We start from the raw sequence: 22469 nt of genomic DNA, 5'->3' as shown, positions 1-22469 counted from the left end.
TTTGATTGTGTTTGTTTAGTACTAAATTATTGTAAACGTATTTAAAATATATTTAGTTGGGTTAGGCTAAAATAAATTGCTCTTGTTATAATAAGGTTAGGTAAGTTTTCTAAGATTCTTTTGGTGCAAAATTAAATTTTTTTACATTAACATTAATGAAAAAAATATATCTTTAAACGTATAAGAGAAAATTTCAGAAAGGACTTAATTTTAAATGAGTTCTTGCTAATTGACCAGTTTTACATATTCGGCACGACATATATATATATATATATATATATATATATATATATATATATATATATATATATATATATATATATATATATATATATATATATATATATATATATATATATATATATATGTCGTGCCGAATAGGCAGAACTTGCGATCTTGGCTTAAATAGCAACTCTCATCTTGCCATATAGGACAAGTGAAAATTTGTGTATGCAATAATTTCGCCAAAATCATTCTGAACCTAACGAAAAAAATATATTTGATTGTGTTTGTTTAGTACTAAATTATTGTAAACGTATTTAAAATATATTTAGTTGGGTTAGGCTAAAATAAATTGCTCTTGTTATAATAAGGTTAGGTAAGTTTTCTAAGATTCTTTTGGTGCAAAATTAAATTTTTTTACATTAACATTAATGAAAAAAATATATCTTTAAACGTATAAGAGAAAATTTCAGAAAGGACTTAATTTTAAATGAGTTCTTGCTAATTGACCAGTTTTACATATTCGGCACGACAGACATATATATATATATATATATATATATATATATATATATATAATATATATATATATATATATATATATATATATATATATATGTCGTGCCGAATAGGCAGAACTTGCGATCTTGGCTTAAATAGCAACTCTCATCTTGCCATATAGGACAAGTGAAAATTTGTGTATGCAATAATTTCGCCAAAATCATTCTGAACCTAACGAAAAAAATATATTTGATTGTGTTTGTTTAGTACTAAATTATTGTAAACGTATTTAAAATATATTTAGTTGGGTTAGGCTAAAATAAATTGCTCTTGTTATAATAAGGTTAGGTAAGTTTTCTAAGATTCTTTTGGTGCAAAATTAAATTTTTTTACATTAACATTAATGAAAAAAATATATCTTTAAACGTATAAGAGAAAATTTCAGAAAGGACTTAATTTTAAATGAGTTCTTGCTAATTGACCAGTTTTACATAATCGGCACGACATATATATATATATATATATATATATATATATATATATATATATATATATATATATATATATATATATATATATATATATATATATATATATATATATATATATATATATATATATGTCGTGCCGAATAGGCAGAACTTGCGATCTTGGCTTAAATAGCAACTCTCTTCTTGCCATATAGGACAAGTGAAAATTTGTGTATGCAATAATTTCGCCAAAATCATTCTGAACCTAACGAAAAAAATATATTTGATTGTGTTTGTTTAGTACTAAATTATTGTAAACGTATTTAAAATATATTTAGTTGGGTTAGGCTAAAATAAATTGCTCTTGTTATAATAAGGTTAGGTAAGTTTTCTAAGATTCTTTTGGTGCAAAATTAAATTTTTTTACATTAACATTAATGAAAAAAATATATCTTTAAACGTATAAGAGAAAATTTCAGAAAGGACTTAATTTTAAATGAGTTCTTGCTAATTGACCAGTTTTACATATTCGGCACGACATATATATATATATATAAATATATATATATATATATATATATATATATATATATATATATATATATATATATATATATATATATATATATATATATATATATATATATGTCGTGCCGAATAGGCAGAACTTGCGATCTTGGCTTAAATAGCAACTCTCATCTTGCCATATAGGACAAGTGAAAATTTGTGTATGCAATAATTTCGCCAAAATCATTCTGAACCTAACGAAAAAAATATATTTGATTGTGTTTGTTTAGTACTAAATTATTGTAAACGTATTTAAAATATATTTAGTTGGGTTAGGCTAAAATAAATTGCTCTTGTTATAATAAGGTTAGGTAAGTTTTCTAAGATTCTTTTGGTGCAAAATTAAATTTTTTTACATTAACATTAATGAAAAAAATATATCTTTAAACGTATAAGAGAAAATTTCAGAAAGGACTTAATTTTAAATGAGTTCTTGCTAATTGACCAGTTTTACATATTCGGCACGACATATATATATATATATATATATATATATATATATATATATATATATATATATATATATATATATATATATATATATATATATATATATATATATGTCGTGCCGAATAGGCAGAACTTGCGATCTTGGCTTAAATAGCAACTCTCATCTTGCCATATAGGACAAGTGAAAATTTGTGTATGCAATAATTTCGCCAAAATCATTCTGAACCTAACGAAAAAAATATATTTGATTGTGTTTGTTTAGTACTAAATTATTGTAAACGTATTTAAAATATATTTAGTTGGGTTAGGCTAAAATAAATTGCTCTTGTTATAATAAGGTTAGGTAAGTTTTCTAAGATTCTTTTGGTGCAAAATTAAATTTTTTTACATTAACATTAATGAAAAAAATATATCTTTAAACGTATAAGAGAAAATTTCAGAAAGGACTTAATTTTAAATGAGTTCTTGCTAATTGACCAGTTTTACATATTCGGCACGACATATATATATATATATATATATATATATATATATATATATATATATATATATATATATATATATATATATATATATATATATATATATATATATATATATGTCGTGCCGAATAGGCAGAACTTGCGATCTTGGCTTAAATAGCAACGCTCATCTTGCCATATAGGACAAGTGAAAATTTGTGTATGCAATAATTTCGCCAAAATCATTCTGAACCTAACGAAAAAAATATATTTGATTGTGTTTGTTTAGTACTAAATTATTGTAAACGTATTTAAAATATATTTAGTTGGGTTAGGCTAAAATAAATTGCTCTTGTTATAATAAGGTTAGGTAAGTTTTCTAAGATTCTTTTGGTGCAAAATTAAATTTTTTTACATTAACATTAATGAAAAAAATATATCTTTAAACGTATAAGAGAAAATTTCAGAAAGGACTTAATTTTAAATGAGTTCTTGCTAATTGACCAGTTTTACATATTCGGCACGACATATATATATATATATATATATATATATATATATATATATATATATATATATATATATATATATATATATATATATATATATATATATATATATGTCGTGCCGAATAGGCAGAACTTGCGATCTTGGCTTAAATAGCAACTCTCATCTTGCCATATAGGACAAGTGAAAATTTGTGTATGCAATAATTTCGCCAAAATCATTCTGAACCTAACGAAAAAAATATATTTGATTGTGTTTGTTTAGTACTAAATTATTGTAAACGTATTTAAAATATATTTAGTTGGGTTAGGCTAAAATAAATTGCTCTTGTTATAATAAGGTTAGGTAAGTTTTCTAAGATTCTTTTGGTGCAAAATTAAATTTTTTTACATTAACATTAATGAAAAAAATATATCTTTAAACGTATAAGAGAAAATTTCAGAAAGGACTTAATTTTAAATGAGTTCTTGCTAATTGACCAGTTTTACATATTCGGCACGACATATATATATATATATATATATATATATATATATATATATATATATATATATATATATATATATATATATATATATATATATATATATATATATATATATATGTCGTGCCGAATAGGCAGAACTTGCGATCTTGGCTTAAATAGCAACTCTCATCTTGCCATATAGGACAAGTGAAAATTTGTGTATGCAATAATTTCGCCAAAATCATTCTGAACCTAACGAAAAAAATATATTTGATTGTGTTTGTTTAGTACTAAATTATTGTAAACGTATTTAAAATATATTTAGTTGGGTTAGGCTAAAATAAATTGCTCTTGTTATAATAAGGTTAGGTAAGTTTTCTAAGATTCTTTTGGTGCAAAATTAAATTTTTTTACATTAACATTAATGAAAAAAATATATCTTTAAACGTATAAGAGAAAATTTCAGAAAGGACTTAATTTTAAGTGAGTTCTTGCTAATTGACCAGTTTTACATATTCGGCACGACATATATATATATATATATATATATATATATATATATATATATATATATATATATATATATATATATATATATATATATATATATATATACATATATATATATATATATATATACATATATATATATATATATATATATATATATATATATATATATATATATATATATATAAATATATATATATATATATATATATATATATACATACATACATATACATATACAGAGAGAGAGAGAAAGACATAGACAGATGTTAACAGATGTTTAAACACAGTACCTTGTGCGATGTCACATCATCTATTCTGCTGAAAAATCTTCATGTATTTCCTAATGGTTATGGTAAATAAATATGTGGCAAAAGAATTTCGAGAATCGTTCAAAGGAAGTACTTTGGAGATGTTAACCCGTCTATACTTCAAAATTACAGAGATGTCACAGAGTAATACAATTACTTCTTAGGGTATCGTGCTGGTAAACATATGCTGCATGAAGTGGAACAAAGCAGAAAAAGGTCATAGATGATACTTATAAAGCAAAAACAGTGATGACAAACAGCAGTGCTTGACATGACCTTTGAAGAGCAGAGTTGCAATGCGACGTTGGAAAGATACGTATGTCTCTTCAAAACGGAGGTCTTGAACATTACAACTGAAAACTAAATTTTTATCAAAGATATAGAAATCTGTCCCATAATTTTTTTAAATAATGTAAACTAGTCTAGGAAGAAAGATCTTACCTATGTACATTTTCATGAAATAAGAAAGTGAAAATTTCCCAAATATTTCCTTGAAACGGATCTCCATTGTTAAAGGTTCGTATAGGGACAGTCTGTTTGTAACGGTCTTCACGCATCGCGGTAATTAAGTTTATCATAATTTATCCAGAACTGTTGCTCACCTATCATGTTCTCAAGTGCAACTCTTGGGTATCTTTATTGAGGAAATGTTTCGCCACTGTGTGGCGAAACATTTCGTCAATAAAGATACCCAAGAGTTGCACATGTGTCTAATTTAACAACGTGTCGGTTCTTTGAACCATTCATCTACTATCATGTTCTCGTAAATAAACAATATGTGAGACGGTAAACGTTTCGCCACACAGTGGGTTCATCAGTCCATACAAAGGAGAACGGGGAAGAACAGGAGGAGTTTGAGGTAATCAGTCCCTTCCTTCGCATATGTGAGAAGAAGTAGCTTATATACCGTAGGCAGGAGAGGTGGTATCACATTTGTCCAATGTGGAAGTAGGTCGTGCCCAAGGTTTAGGCAAGTGAAGAATTCCCTGTATTAAGATCCCAAGATGTTGCTGTGTCAGACGGGAATGTAGGTGAATGGTTCTTTTCAAGACTGATGGACTGACCACATCGACTCATGAGGGATTGATTACCTTAAATTCCTCCTGTTCTTCCCCTTTCTTCGTTATATGGACTGATGAAGCCACTGTGTGGCGAAACATTTCCTCAATAAAGTTACCCAAGTGTTGCACATGTGTCTAATTTATCAACTTGTCGGTTCTCTGAACCATTCATTTACAATATGTGAGACATGGAGAGCGAAGGCTACGGCAGAGAGGAAACACTAGTTGTCATATATTAGTGCTTGCACACCTACATTATCCAGCACTGTCTTTGATCCTCAACCACAGTGTTGCTACAACTATGGTAAACATATCTAGAAATGCTTGACAAGAGGTTGCAGTATCAGACAAACTGTAAGACAGTATTGTTTCTCCAAAAAACATAAGCAATATCTTGTGTTATTCCAGCATGTCCAGTGTTTGATGGTTCTTATGCTGGCCGTGATGGTCAACCTTTGCTCTGATGCATTCATCGGAAGATATGGAGGCCTAGGCGTATATGGTGACTTTAGCAGTTTTGGTGGCTATGGTGGATATGGCAAGTAGAAATTTAATTTTAAATAAACGCTTTAAAAAAATTCCTTGGTACACTTTAAAAGTCAATATCACATTTTTATTTATGTATCCTAAAGGCAATCTCTTCTTACAGGAGGTTTTGGTGGATATGGCAATCTGAATGGATATGGCTGTCTGGGTAGATAGGTTCGTTCGGCGGTTCTTGGTGCGTTCGATTGACTTGCCATTATCGGGAGGTGTTTCTCCTAGTGTATCCGACTGATGATGGAACCTTTATCATTTCTTCTGCTAAATAACACAATCCTCCCTCCTTATTGTTTAGAAATGCACGTAAATAAAGTCCTTGTGTGTCTCGCATTAAGCAGCAGGTTGAGATTTCTCTTCTTCATAATGACTGTTAGTGTCACGTGTTTAATAATTTCAGGTATGGTAAGCCAGGTTTCGAACGTCACCCATCATTTAAGCAAATGTGACTGGAGAGCCAGACAGTTAGCCAGTCAGCAAGCAAGTAAACCAACCACTCAATCGGGCCTTTGATATACCTTTGATGAGTTTCGAGAGTCTTGCCTTGGATCAAACGTGTAGCTCATGCTACACACCAAGGTATTGGTCCAGTGTGGGTAGATTGGTAAAGCACTGCGTACCTTGTCGTAAGGTTCGTAGGTTCGAGTCTCCTTCAGCCAGAGATCAGTGTTTGTGTATATTTCGCATGCTCTCGCGAATTCCTTGCATTGTTCAAATCTCTAGTAAGGTTGATGCATGCAGGGGATGAGATGAAAAGCTGTAAGCCTTCTCCCTGAAAGCTGGCTGCCTTGGATCAAACGTGTAGCTCATGCTACACACCAAGGTATTGGTCCAGTGTGGGTAGATTGGTAAAGCACTGCGTACCTTGTCCTAAGGTTCGTAGGTTCGAGTCTCCTTCAGCCAGAGATCAGTGTTTGTGTATATTTCGCATGCTCTCGCGAATTCCTTGCATATATATATATATATATATATATATATATATATATATATATATATAGGGAGGTATCACCTCTAGAACTTTACTGGTGACCCTGGAAAACTCAGGGCTCTTCCTGGAGCTGTTTGAATATTTTCTTCTCCTACCACCCTCTATATTTTACATTCCATATGAAATTTTATTGACTGTCAGAATGCATTCACAGAAAACACAAACATGAATACATTGGTAGAAAATGTTAAAGATTATGAACCTCCTCCAGCTCCTCCGAAGCCGGACGCGAGCCAAGTATGCAGCAAGCATTTCCCCTCTGGATGGCCACGCTGAGGCGCTGGAACATGAAAGCGGCTGCCCTTGGGTCCCTGGTGGTGTCGATGAGTCTGGAACCCAGTTCTTTAAGGAAACGTGTGGCATTTTTTCCCCATGATCCCAAGGTCTCTGATCCCACTGGGACAAATTGATACTGTTGGCTTATGTCCCTGTACTTGCTGATCTTGTACTCCTCCCTGTGATCAGCAGCTCCCCCCTGTCGCCCGACACTGTGATGGATGTAGGTGTCAGCCAGCATCGACACACAGGTATAGTCTCATACTAAGAGCCTGCTCTTCTTCTAAGGATAGATGGTGTTCCTGTTTGGGTGGTTTGCTGGGTTGTGGGTATTGTTGACTGCTAGTGATCGGGGCTCTCTCTCGGCTGGGCATCCAGCTGTTTAGCAAGGGTTCTCTTTATGATGTCGTTGATTTCATTATATCTTGCATGCCAGCACTTGGTTTTGGAACAGTTCAGACCATGTAGAACATATTGGTCGGCTTGTGCATCGCCGCAAATACACGTATATTCCATGTGAATTGGGGCAGCAAGACGCAGAGCCACTGCAATACGGAGGGTCTTAGGGTCGAGGCGTGTTCCCATTGCCGACATGGGAACTGTTTGGAGTAAGCCTTTGGAATGAGATGCACTCACAGCTTGGAGACGGATAGTCTCCTTGTCTGATGTTGCAGCCCTAAGCATATTGGTAAGCACCTTTTCGACCATGGGGCCATCCCAACTTGAGTGTTTGTAGACCAGTTCTGCACTAGATTTTGGTGCTGGAGCAACAAGAGTCTCCCATTCAGTGAGGGCACTGAGCTAGGGTGCTGTATTTCTGCTGAGTTACTGAGATTATCCGGAAGAATTTGTTTTATTAACTCATTTGACGCTATGGAAGTGGATAGGAAAGCTGGTATGGCAATCTGGAAGGATCTGCGTACTCCCAGCCCCCCTAAGCCAGACTAGAAGTGAGGCTTGCAACCACTGTCCATCTTCGAGGGAAAGATTCAGTACACTCTCTAGTATGGTCTTAAGGAGAGAGTCGTATTTCTTGAGTTTTGGACTGCTGAAGGTTGAGGAGCATTTCAGGAAGTAGGTAAGTTTTGGGATTGACATCCACCTGGAGAATAGGTAGGAGGAATCATGTGTATCGATGTCTTCATCCTGCCTTCCATTGTCATGAGGTCTGATATTTTTTTCTAGGATCAGATCAATGGCATTGGGCCCAAGAGGAGCATCAGGGAGAGTTCTGTTGACTGTATCAATGGCTCGTGCTCCTGGTAAAACTGCACTAATATTCTGACTCATCTGTCGATTGGTAGAAGCTATTTCACAATTGGTGGGGTTTAAAGATAGCCCAGACTCTCTCGCATGTTTTTAATTTTTCTGATGTCATCGAGAAGAGAGCCAGAAGGGATGCTGCTCTCCAATAGTTTATAGAAACTTCACTTCCCTTTATCCCTTCATAGAATCGTATTATAGTGTGACTTCAAAACTATTGTTTGGGGACCATGAAATTGACTCATGTGAGGGCGTGCAACAGGGGGACCCTCTCGCACCCTTTCTGTTCTGTTTGGTCATCAAGGAAGTCACAGAAGCACTCTCCAACGAGCTCAATATCTGGTTCCTGGATGATGGTACCCTAGCTGGCACAACAGAATCTCTCCTAGAGGACATCAGTAAAATTAAAGACATGGGAGAAAGCCTGGACCTTTCTTTAAACCCCACCAAATGTGAAATAGTTTCTACCAATCGACAGATGATCCAGAATATTAGCGCCGTTTTACCAGGAACACGAGCCATTGATCCAGCCAATAGCACTCTCCTTGGTGCTCCTCTTGAGTCCAATGTCATCGATCTGATCCAAGAAAAAAAAGTCTCAGACCTCAGAACGATGGAAAGCAGGATGAAAGACATTGACACACATGATGCCTTCTACCTACTCACCAGGTGCCTGTCAACCCCATAACTTACCTACTTTCTGAGATGCTCCCCAGCCTTCAGCAGTCCAAAACTCAAGGAATATCACTCTCTCCTTAAGACCATGCTAGAGAGTGTATTGAATCTTTCGCTTCAAGATGGACAGTGGTTGTAAGCCTCACTTCCGGTCAGGCTTGGGGGGCTAGGAGTACGCACATCCTCCCAGATTGCTCTACCAGTTTTCCTATCCTCTTCCATAGCATCAAACGAGTTAATAAGACAAATTCTTTCTGATAACCTCAGTGACTCAGCAGGAAAACATGACCCTAGCTATGCCAGTGCCATCACTGAATGGGAGAGACTCTTACTGCTCCAGCACCAAACCCTAGTGCAGCACTGGCTCACAAACAATCTAGCTGGGATGGCCCGATCGCTCAAAAGGTGCTTGCCAACATGCTCAGGGCTGCAACATCTGATAGGGAGACTGCCCGTCTCCAGGCTGTGAGTGCACATCACTCCGGGGACTTCCTCCAAACAGTTCCCAAGTCGGCAATGGGAATGCGACTCGACCTTAAGACCCTGTGGATTGCAGTGGCTGTGTGCCTTGCTGCCTCAATTCACACAGCATATATGTGCATTTGCGGTGAAGCACAAGCAGACCAGTTCGGTCTAAATGGTCTTAACTGTTCCAAAACCAAGAGCTGGCATGCAAGACATAATGAAGTCAACGACATCATAAAGAGAACCCTTGCTACAGCTGGATGCGAAGCCGAGAGGGAGCCCTGATCACTAGCAGCCAACAATACCCACAACCCAGCAAACTGCCCCAACAGGATCACCATCTATCCTTGGAAGAATGGCAAGCTCTTAGCATGGGACTATACCTGTGTGTCCACACTGGCGGACACCTATATCCATCACAGTGTTGGGCGACAGGGAGGAGCTGCTGACCACAGAGAGGAGTACAAGATCAGCAAGTACAGGGACATAAGCCAACAGTATCAATTTGTCCCAGTGGGATCAGAGACCTTGGGATCATGGGGAAAAATGCCACACGTTTCCTTAAAGAACTGGGTTCCAGACTCATCGACACCACCAGGGACCCAAGGGCAGCCACTTTCATGTTCCAGCGCCTCAGCGTGGCCATCCAGAGGGAAAATGCTTGCTGCATGCTTGGCTCCTGTCCGGCTTCGGAGGAACTGGAGGAAATTCACGATCTTTAATACATTGTACCATTGTATTCATGTTTGTGTTTTTCTGCAAATGTATTCTGTTTATTAATAAATATTCACATAGAATATAAAATATAGAGGGTGGTAGGAGAAGAAAATATTCAAAGAGCTCCGGGGAGAACCTTGAGTTTTCCCTGAGGTACGTTTATTGTCTTCTCTGAGGATGAGGGTCCCCATTCCAGCTATAGAGGTGGTAATTTATCAATATATTTAAATTATATATATATATATATATATATATATATATATATATATATATATATATATATATATATATATATATATATATATATATATATATATATATATATATATATATGTATACATATATATATATATATATATATATATATATATATATATATATATATGTATATATATATATATATATATATATATATATATATATATATATATATATATATATATATATATATATATATATATATATATCTAGGCTATTCCACTGCCTGACAACTACTCTATGACCGAAGAAATACTTCCTAATATCTCTCTGACTCATTTGTGTCTTCAACTTCCAATTGTGGCCTCTTGTTTCTGTGTCCCCTCCCTGGAACATCCTGTCTTTGTCCACCTTGTCTATTCCACGCAGAATTTTATATGTCGTTATCATGTCTCCCCTGACCCTCCTGTCCTCCAGTGTTGTCAGGCCGATTTCCCTTAATCTTTCTTCATAGGACATTCCCCTTAGCACGGGAACTAACCTTGTCGCAAACCTTTGTACTTTCTCTAGTTTCTTGACGTGCTTTATCAAGTGCGGGTTCCAAACAGGTGCTGCATACTCCAGTATGGGCCTGACATACACGGTGTACAGTGTCTTGAACGATTCCTTACTAAGGTATCGGAATGTTGTTCTCAGGTTTGCCAGGCGCCCATATGCTGCAGCAGTTATCCGATTGATGTGTGCTTCCGGAAACATGCTCGGTGTTATACTCACCCCAAGATCTTTCTCCTTGAGTGAGGTTTGCAGTCTTTGTCCACCTAGCCTATACTCTGTCTGTGGTCTTCTGTGCCCTTCCCCTATCTTCATGACTTTGCATTTGGCAGGATTAAATTCGAGAAGCCATTTGCTGGACCAGGTGTCCAGTCTGTCCAGGTCTCTTCGAAGTCCTGCCTGGTCCTCATCTGATTTAATTCTCCTCATTAACTTCACATCATCTGCAAACAGGGACACTTCTGAGTCTAACCCTTCCATCATGTCGTTCAGATATACCAAAAATAGCACTGGTCCTAGGACCGACCCCTGTGGGACCCCGCTCGTCACAGGTGCCCACTGTGATACATCATTATGTACCATGTCTCGTTGTTGCCTCCCTGTCAGGTATTCTCTGATCCATTGCTCTAGCTTCTGCACTAATCTCTTGTGAGGAACTGTGTCAAAGGCCTTCTTGCAGTCCAAGAAGATGCAATCAACCCACCCCTCTCTCTCGTGTCTTACTTCTGTTATTTTATCATAAAACTCCAGAAGGTTTGTGACACAGGATTTGCCTTCCATGAATCCGTGCTGGTTGGCATTTATACTCTTGTTCCGTTCCAGGTGCTCCGCCACTCTCCTCCTGATAATCTTCTCCATAACTTTGCATACTATACACGTCAATGACACAGGTCTATAGTTTAGTGCCTCTTTTCTGTCTCCTTTTTTAAAAATGGGAGCTACATTTGCCGTCTTCCATAACTCAGGTAGTTGCCCAGTTTCCAGGGACGTGTTGAAGATTGTGGTAAGTGGCATGCACAGCATATCTGCTCCCTCTCTAAGGATCCATGGAGAGATGTTGTCCGGTCCCATTGCCTTTGAGGTATCAATGTCCCTTAGCAGTTTCTTCACCTCCTCCTCATCTGTATGTATGTCATCCAACACTTGTTTGTGTATTCCTTGCTGGTGTCCCCATCTGGTCTGTCCCCCCAGAGTCCTTCTTGTCTCTACTGTAAATACTTCCTTAAATCTCGTGTTGAGCTCCTCACATACCTCTTGATCGTTTCTTGTGAGTTCTCCACCTTCTTTCCTCAGCCTTATCACCTGTGTGTGTGTGTGTGTGTGTGTGTGTGTGTGTGTGTGTACTCACCTATTTGTACTCACCTATTTGTGGTTGCAGGGGTCGAGTCCTAGCTCCTGGCCCCGCCTCTTCACCGGTGTGTGTGTGTGTGTGTGTATGTGTGTGTGCGTGAATTAAAAATCACAATAAAATGCGTGTCTACAAAATTTAAAAAAATAACATTGAAAAATTACTGTTATAACAATTTGTATTTCCTTTCTCTAAATACCATTTACATTACTGTGTAAAAACCACAGGTATGACTGCGAGGTCCACGTCCTGAAGGTTGCTGTGGGTGGGTGGAGTCACTTGTCCTATATAAATTCCTGGACATCTACCCTCAACATAGTATTGTCTAGCTTCTCATGCAATCAACTCATACAGTCATGGTACGAGTTTATAGTTAGTGAGAAGTTCTGAAACAGACGAGCAATAATGAGTGTATGATATATTTGTATTGCAGTAATAGCTAATTAATTTTTACTTACAGCGTTCCCTGTCAGTGATGGTGGTGTTGGCCGTGATGGCTGGTGTGTGTTATGGTGGACTAATTGGTGGTCTTGGAGGCTATGGTGGACATGGTGGCTATGGGGGCCTTGGTGGTCTTGGAGGTCTTGGCGGTCTTGGCGGTCTTGGCGGTCTTGGCGGTCTTGGTGGTATTGGCGGCCTTGGTGGACATGGCGGCTATGGTGGATCACAAGGTTTCGGTGGCTTGGGCGGCTATGGTGGAGGATTTAATGGAGGATATGGTAAGTATTAAGTTTTTTAGCTATATTTTCCTACATATACTAATTTTTTGCCACATTTTTTATTAAATTATGTTAGGCGCTAAACCATGTGGGTCATTCTACGCAAGAGACGTAGTGGAGGCTTGATCCTCCGTCTGCCGAACGCGAGATAGATGCGCTTCCTGTTTGTACTCGCCTATGTTTGTACTCGCTTCCTGTTTGTACTTGCCACATAATGAAGGTAATCATATAAGAACACAGTATTATTGTCTTTTTCTCGTTCCATAGGTAGCCAAGGTGGACACACGTTTATTCTGAGCAAAAGTCACGGTAAGTCAAAAGCATTTCATAAGTTTTTTTTGCTTTGATGACTGTAATAATATTTTAGCACACACTTAAGAAAAATGTTTTACAAGTTGTTACCATGATTTAATGTAGCTGCAGAAATATCTTGTTAATACATTTATATCGAAATATATTTTACTGTTAGTGATTATGGCTTCCCTCATTGTTTTTAGGGAGTCATGGAGCATTTGGTCAGGGAGGAGAACTAGGATTTGGCAAAGGTGGTGGATTCAACGAATTTGGTAAAGGTGGTGGATTCGGCGGATTCGGCAAAGGTGGTCTTGGCCTGGGTGAGTACGATGGAGTTGTCCATCCTGCTTATTGTCTTTTCGTTACTTCTGAATTTTTTATTATTAATATGAGTGCAAATTATAATGGGATCAAACTGTAACATAAATATCATTATTTCAGGCTACGGGAAGTAATACGTCTGGCCTCACCTTGTCCTGACAACGTCTGGCCTCACCTTGTACTGACCACGTCTGGCCTCACCTTGTACTGACCACGTCTGGCCTCACCTTGTCCTGACCACGTCTGGCCTCACCTTGTCCTGACCACGTCTGGCCTCACCTTGTACTGACCACGTCTGGCCTCACCTTGTCCTGACCACGTCTGGCCTCACCTTGTCCTGACCACGTCTGGCCTCACCTTGTCCTGACCACGTCTGGCCTCACCTTGTACTGACCACGTCTGGCCTCACCTTGTACTGACCACGTCTGGCCTCACCTTGTCCTGACCACGTCTGGCCTCACCTTGTCCTGACCACGTCTGGCCTCACCTTGTCCTGACCACGTCTGGCCTCACCTTGTCCTGACCACGTCTGGCCTCACCTTGTCCTGACCACGTCTGGCCTTACCTTGTCCTGACCACGTCTGGCCTCACCTTGTCCTGACCACGTCTGGCCTCACCTTGTCCTGACCACGTCTGGCCTCACCTTGTCCTGACCACGTCTGGCCTCACCTTGTCCTGACCACGTCTGGCCTTACCTTGTCCTGACCACGTCTGGCCTCACCTTGTCCTGACCACGTCTGGCCTCACCTTGTCCTGACCACGTCTGGCCTCACCTTGTCCTGACCACGTCTGGCCTCACCTTGTCCTGACCACGTCTGGCCTTCGTCAGTCTTCCTCACTCCTCTTCATTATTAATAAAATAAACTTCCTGAACACTGACTCTGCGCTTTTCTTGTTGTTTCTGTTAATTTTATTCATGACAATAAATAATGAATTTTAAGAAAATAAGTCGCATAAGCAACAGTAAAATGTGCAAAAAATATATTTAACTTGAGCTAGAATTCCGAAACATTTTGTTTTTTATGACTTTTGTTTTTTGTAAATATATTTTCTCATAACAGAACAAGATTACTTAGTAGATATTGAAAACTGAGAGTACTCTGTTTAAAAAAAAATTGCGAGTGCTACATAAAAAAATGGTTATAATAATCATTAATTTTTAAAGGGGTGGACTGGTAAACCAGCGGAAGGGCTCGGTGAGATGACCAAAAGCTCCAGTGGCGGGTCATCATATGACTAAGACTGGTGAAAGAAAGCACTTGTCCTGTTTCCTGAAAAACCTTACCTAACCCACATGAAAAAGAGTAATATTTATTATTTTTTTCCATAGCTATGAGAATCCGAATCTAAGGAAGCGTGTATTAGTAGAAGTTGGATTTGGGCACCAGTGGGCACGTTGTATTCTAGGACTGCAATCATAAGATTTTTCTGTTCTTTTGATTTTATCCTGTTAACATAGAGACAGTTGAATGTAGGTCAATGATATTCAAAATTCTCTAGAATCTAGAACTTAAAATTATAATTGTAAGTCAGTATCAACTTAAGGTTGAAGAACATGCGTGCAAAGGCCAAGTTAGACTATATTGTTACTGTTTAACAGTCAGAGAGTGCTAGTAGGGAAGCAATGAACTTCTAAGGCAAGAGTAGAACCTGTCTGGTCGCTGGGTTTGGTTCTGTTACCTGGTCTAAGTAAAAGCAACAGCGTCCAGTTTTTCGTTTTCAATCTTTGCTCCGCTCTGGGAAATATTCTTAATTTTCACTTGTTGTTCTCACTGGATGACGACTCATTCCCTCATATCTATCATACAGTAAACTGCGATTTTTCATTAGCAACGATTTTCCAATATCACAGTGAGGTAATGTGTGTCAACACAAGACAGAACCTTTCATATGCATTTCGGATTACTTTAGGTTTCGGCTCATCAGTAACAAGAAATAAATAAAATAATGCAGTTTCTTACATGTGCAAATTTTCGGGTAATATATATATATATATATATATATATATATATATATATATGTATATATATATATATATATATATATATATATATATATATATATATATATATATATATATATATATATATATATATATATATATATATATATATATATATATATATATATATATATATATATATATATATATATATATATATATTAATCAGTTCCAGAGGGCTTGCCGATGGCCGAAATTGCCGTTGGTCCAGTGTGGTGAGAATGGTATAGAACTGCGTACCTTGTTCCAAGGTTCGTAGGTTCGAGTCTCCTTCAGCCAGAGATCAGTGTTTGTATAAATTTCGCCTGCTCTTGCGAATTCCTTGCATTGTTAAAATCTCTAGTAAGGCTGATGCATGCAGGGGATGAGATGAAAAACTGTAAGCCTTATCCCTGAAAGCTGGCTGCCTTGGATCAAACGTCTAGCGCAAGCTGGACTCCAAGGTATTGGTCCAGTGTAGTGAGAATGGTAATGCACTGCGTACCTTGTTCCAAGGTTCGTAGGTTCGAGTCTCCTTCGGCCAGAGATCAGTGTTTATATATATATATATATATATATATATATATATATATATATGTATATGTATATATGTCGTGCCGAATAGGCAGAACTTGCGATCTTGGCTTAAATAGCAACGCTCATCTTGCCATATAGGACAAACGAAAATTTTTGTATGCAATAATTTCGCCAAAATCATTCTGAACCTAACGAGAAATATATATTTCACTGTGTTTGTTTAGTATTAAATTATAGTAAACAAATCTAAAAAATATATAGTTGATTTAGGCTAAAATAAATTGTTCTTGTTATAATAAGGTTAGGTAAGTTTTCTAAGATTCTTTTGGTGCAAAATTAAAAATTTTTACATTAACATTAATGAAAAAAATATATCTTTAAACGCATAAGAGAAAATTTTAGAAAGGATTTAATTTTAAATGAGTTCTTGCTAATTGACCAGTTTTACATATTCGGCACGACATATATATATATATATATATATATATATATATATATATATATATATATATATATATATATATATATATATATATATATATATATATATAGAGAGAGAGAGAGAGAGAGAGAGAGAGAGAGAGAGAGAGAGAGAGAGAGAGAGAGAGAGAAGAGAGAGAGAGAGAGAGAGAGAGAGAGAGAGAGAGAGAGAGAGAGAGAGAGAGAGAGAGAGAGAGAGAGAGAGAGAGAGAAAGATATAGTGCGATGCTAACAAATATTTCAACACAGTATCTTTGTGCCATGTCACATCATCTGTTCTGCTGAAAAATATTCTTGTATTTCCTAATGTTTATTACAAATTTGTTTAGATATACAGAGATGTCACAGAGTAATACAATTACTTCGTAGGTTATCGTGCTAGTAAACATATGCTGAATACAGTGGATCAGAGCAGAAAAAGGTCATAGATGATACTTATAAAGTAAAAACAGTGATGACAAACAGCAGTGCTTGACATGACCTTTGAAGAGCAGAGTTGCAATGCGACGTTGGAAAGATACGTATGTCTCTTCAAAACGGAGGTCTTGAACATTACAACTGAAAACTAAATTTTTATTAAAGATATAGAAATCTATCCCATTATTTCTTTAAATAATGTAAACTAGTCTAGGAAGAAAGATCTTACCTATGTACATTTACAAGAAATAAGAAAGTGGAAATTTCCCAAATATTTCCTTGAAACGGATCTCCATTGTTAAAGGTTCGTATAGGGACAGTCTGTTTGTAACGGTCTTCATGCATCTTAATAATTAAGTTTATCATAATTTATCCTGGACTGTTGCTCACCTATCATGTTCTCGTAAATAAACAATATGTGAAATGGGGATAACGAAGGCTACGGCAGAGTGGAAACACTAGTTGTCATATATTAGTGCTTTCACACCTACTGTGGAAAATACTGTATATATTTTCCAGAAATACAGTAGTTATATGTAAATAGATGACCATACTGTATTTAATAAAAATTATGTTATAAAAAATGGGAAATTGCGCCTGCGCAGATGGGACTCGCCATTGTTGTTTGAATTGGACACTAACGTTAGTGAATAATGGGAAGAATTTTTCGTGCTCTAGAGGTAAAGTTAGGCTGACACCTCTCAAATAGGAGGCGAAATTGTTGGATGTGCATTCCTGCATAACTTGAGATATCAGACGACTGGACAAGACAGCTCCAGTTACCTCAGATAAGTCTGTGATGTTGTAACTCTGGCCAGTGTTATTTTCATGTATAGACAGAGGTTTTCTGAGTATGATACACCTTGATCTCCAGTCAAATTGGTGAGTGAGTTTAAGATATTCTCCTTCTGTTATGTATATGTGTATATATAAACATTTATTAATTGTACCCTTTATTAACTGGGCTACTATTAGCAGGGTACTTAATTTTCTAAACCTACATTATCCAGCACTGTCTTTGATCCTCAACCACAGTGCTGCTATAACTATGGTAAACATATCTAGAAATATTTGATAAATGGTTGTAGTATCAGACAAACTGTAAGACAGTATTGTTTCTCCAAAAAAACATAAGCAATATTTTGTGTTATTCCAGCATGTCCAGTGTTTGATGGTTCTTATGCTGGCCGTGATGGTCAACCTTTGCTCTGATGGATTCATTGGAAGATATGGAGGCCTAGGCGTATATGGTGACTTTAGCAGTTTTGGTGGCTATGGTGGATATGGCAAGTAGAAATTTAATTTTAAATAAACGCTTCAAAAAAATTCCTTGGTACACTTTAAAAGTCAACATCACATTTTTATTTATACATCCTAAAAGCAATCAAATGTAAAGCTTTATAGTTAATTTCTCTTTTTATAGTTTTTGGTGGATATGGCAATCTGAGTGAATATGGCCGTCTGGGTAGATATGGCCGTCTGGGTAGATTCCATCAGTTAGGTTCATTCGGCAGTTCCTGGTGCGTTCGGTGGACTTGCCATTATCGGGAGGTGTTTCTCCTGGTGTATCCGACTGATGATGGAACCTTTATCATTTCGTCTGCTAAATAACACCATCCTCCCTCCTTTTTGTTTAAAAATGCACGTAAATAAGAAAAAATAAATTCGTTGTGTGTCTCGCCGTAATCAGCAGACTGAGATTTCTCTTCTTCATAATGACTGTTATTGTCACGTTTTTAATAATTTCAGGTATGATAAGCGAGGTTTCTAACGTTACCCATCATTTAAGCAAAGGTGACTGGAGAGCCAGACAATTAGCCAGTCAGCAACCAAGCAAATCAACCACTCAATCGGTCAGACAACTATCTAGCCAGGATTACATTTATCATTTTCAATACCTGAATAAAAACTTAATTTTAGTCTTTCATTTTATTATTACTAACAAATGGATGCAAAACGTATTTTTATTACTTAAAAACTATTTAAAATGAACACATTTTTTTCGTTGCATCAAAAGATTTTTAACTGAACCTAATTTATTAAAATAACAGCTATTCTGTACACAGACGTTAAGGTTATTTAAATTAATAAAATAGAGAATAGCGTTAACTCTCAGTGAACAGGAGGGAAGGTAAACACCTCTCAGGGGCTGTACCATCAAGGAAACTCTAACCTACACGAAGACAAAAACGGAAAAGAAAGTTTGTCTTTATATTTCAACCTGAAGCTTTCGTTGTCTTCGATTTCATAAAAACCTCAGTTGGTTGAAATGTGCAGGAAACCTCTTACACTTGTTTCTGTCTTCATGATCTTCATGTGAGTGTCGATCCTTCTTAAGAAGTGCTCATTACCCACCGATGTACATCATATACATACCTGCATACACACATGCATATATATATATATATATATATATATATATATATATATATATATATATATATATATATATAACACGTCGACCGTCTCCCCCCTAGGCAGGGTGACCCAAAAAGAAAGAAAATCTCCAAAACGAAAATACTTTCATCATTCAACACTTTCTCCTCAATCATACATGATCACTGTTTTTGCAGAGGCGCCCAGATACAACAGTTTAGAAGCATATATAAAGATACAATATAAAAAGTGACCTGAAATAATATAATAAACTCCCTATAGAATACAATATCAGGACCCCAATTATATATATACCGTCTTATTACACATCTCTCCAAACAGCCAATATCCCAAACCCCTCCTTTAACGTGCAGGTATTGTACTTCCCATTTCCAGGACTCAAGTCCGGCTATATAAAAATAACCGGTTTCCCTGAATCCCTTCACTAAATATTACCCTGCTCACACTCCAACAGATTGTCAGGCCCCCAAAAAACCATTCATATCCATTCACTCCTATCTAACACAGATACAGATACACACACACACACACACACACACACACACACACACACACACACACACACAGGGCCAGGAGCTGTGACTCGACCCCTGCAACCACAAATAGGTGAGTACAAATAGGTGAGTACACATACACACACACACACACACACACACACACACACACAGACAAAGGGTCTGAAAGGAGCATGGAAGCTAAACTGTATGCAGAGGTCCTGTCAAACCCACATGGGGCCAAAACAAAGACAGGGATCACAGTAGGACAGAATGAGAGGTTGGAAGACATCGAAAGAACTAGGACATGTGCAGGGACCTTACCAGACACTTGTGGGGGCCAAGAACAGGTGAGCAGGAAGGACGTACCAATGAGCATAGGGGCACGCTAGGGAAGGGACTGAAGGAAGGAACACTCTACGGGAAGGAACTAAAACACCTCAGAGGATGCAATGGGAGTCACAGTGGGAGGTGGAAAGGGAGGGATCAGTTTTTGTCTATGGGCTAGACGAAGCTGAAGGGGAAACTTATGATGAAAGAAAGCAGGAGGAGAAAAAAGCAATTGAAGGTATCATGAAGGTGATAGGCGAGGGAGACCTGACCCAGGTGGCAAATTTTCGGAAAATCGGATGGTTCACAAAGAGAAGGAAACAGCCTCTCAAAGTAATTTTCAAGGCAGAATCAACTCGAACCATGATCCTGCAGGAGAAAGCACGGCTGAGAGGCAAACGGGAGTTCATGAGTGTGCACCTCGATCGAGACAGAACACAGGAGGAAAGGATGATACTGAAAGAGAGAGTGCAAAAACGAAAGGAGGAATGGGAGGAAATGACAAAGAAGAGCAGAATAACCCAGGCACAAGTGGAAGGACAAGCACACCCCCAAGAAACACCTGCAGAAGGACTCCAGCCACGACACCCCCAAGGCAACCGAACAATCCAAACCAACCATCACACACCGATCCCTCTGTTCCCCCCCCCCGCACCACGAACCCTACCCCTACAGCAACCCCCTATGTGAGCTCTTCCTCCACCTCCACTGCAACTCTCCACACGCCCCCACCAGGGCTCCTGCTCTCCCAACCCCAGTATTCCCCCACGACCACTGTTACAGTATTAGAACAGAAGTTGAAGGTTTGGTACACAAATGTGGATGGATTAACGAATAAATATGAGGAATGGCAAGAAAGAATCAATGAGAAGTCCCAAGACATCATAGCAGTTACAGAAACAAAACTCATGGAGACAATAACAGATGCAATCTTCCCACCAGGATACCAGATAATGAGGAAAGATAGAAGGGGCAGAGGGAAAGGAGGGGTTGCTCTGCTCGTAAAATACTGATGGAAATTCGAGAAAATGGGAGGCATAGACGAGACAGGAGAAAGGGACTACATAGTAGGTACACTTCAGTCTGGGGAGCACAAGGTGGTCATTGCAGTGATGTATAGTCCACCACAGAACTGCAGGAGGCCAAGAGAGGAATATGAAGAGACCAACAGAGCAATGGTGGACACACTTACTGAGGTGGCAAGAAGAGCTCACTCCAGCAGAACAAAGTTGCTGGTTATGGGGTATTTCAACCACATGGAGATTGACTGGGAAAACCTGGAGCCACATGGGGGTCCCGGAACTGGGAGAGCCAAGATGTTGGATGTGGTGCTGGAAAACCTCATGCACCAACATGTTAAGGGCACTACCAGAGTGAGAGGGGAGGTTGAACCAGCAAAATTGGACCCTGTGTTCACCCTGCGCAGTTCAGACATTGAGGACATCACATATGAGAGTCCCCTAGGAGTTAGTGACCACGTGGTTCTGTGCTTTGAATACATAGTAGAGTTGCAAGCGGAGAGAGTAACAGGAACTGAATGGGAAAAGCCAGACTATAAAAGAGGGGATTACATAGGGTTGAGGAACTTCCTGCAGGAGGTTCCGTGGGACAGAGAACTGGCAGGAAAGCCAGTAAATGAAATAATGAAATATGTAACAACAAAATGCAAGGAGGCAGTGGAAAGGTTTATTCCCAAGGGCAACAGAAACAATGGGAAGACCAGAAAGAGACCCTGGTTTACCCGACGGTGTAAGGAGGCAAAAACAAAGTGCAATAGAGAATGGAAAAAGTACAGAAGGCAGAGAACACATGAAAATAGGGAGATTAGTCGCAGAGCCAGGATCGAGTATGCACAGGTAAGGAGGGGGGCCCAGCGAAAGTATGAAAATAACATAGCATCGAAAGTCAAGACTGACCCGAAACTGTTGTATAGCCACATCAGGAGGAAGAC

The 22469-nt window shown here is 37.6% G+C and overlaps 1 protein-coding gene across 1 annotated transcript; it reads left to right on the top strand.

The window, feature by feature from the left end:
* Positions 1-12863: 12863 nt before the first annotated feature.
* Positions 12864-14149, top strand: LOC138853262 (ctenidin-1-like). Its single transcript, XM_070088987.1, has 5 exons — positions 12864-12907; positions 13009-13267; positions 13535-13576; positions 13765-13881; positions 14003-14149. Exons 1-5 carry the CDS (start codon positions 12884-12886, stop codon positions 14014-14016), a joined length of 456 nt encoding a protein of 151 aa, XP_069945088.1. The 5' UTR covers positions 12864-12883; the 3' UTR covers positions 14017-14149.
* Positions 14150-22469: the final 8320 nt, after the last annotated feature.

Source organism: Cherax quadricarinatus, chromosome 26 (genome assembly GCF_038502225.1).
Source record: "Cherax quadricarinatus isolate ZL_2023a chromosome 26, ASM3850222v1, whole genome shotgun sequence".
NCBI classification, from domain to species: Eukaryota; Metazoa; Arthropoda; class Malacostraca; order Decapoda; family Parastacidae; genus Cherax; species Cherax quadricarinatus.
The sequence above is the reverse complement of the archived record's forward strand: the minus strand, read 5'-3'. Positions and strand labels throughout refer to the sequence as shown.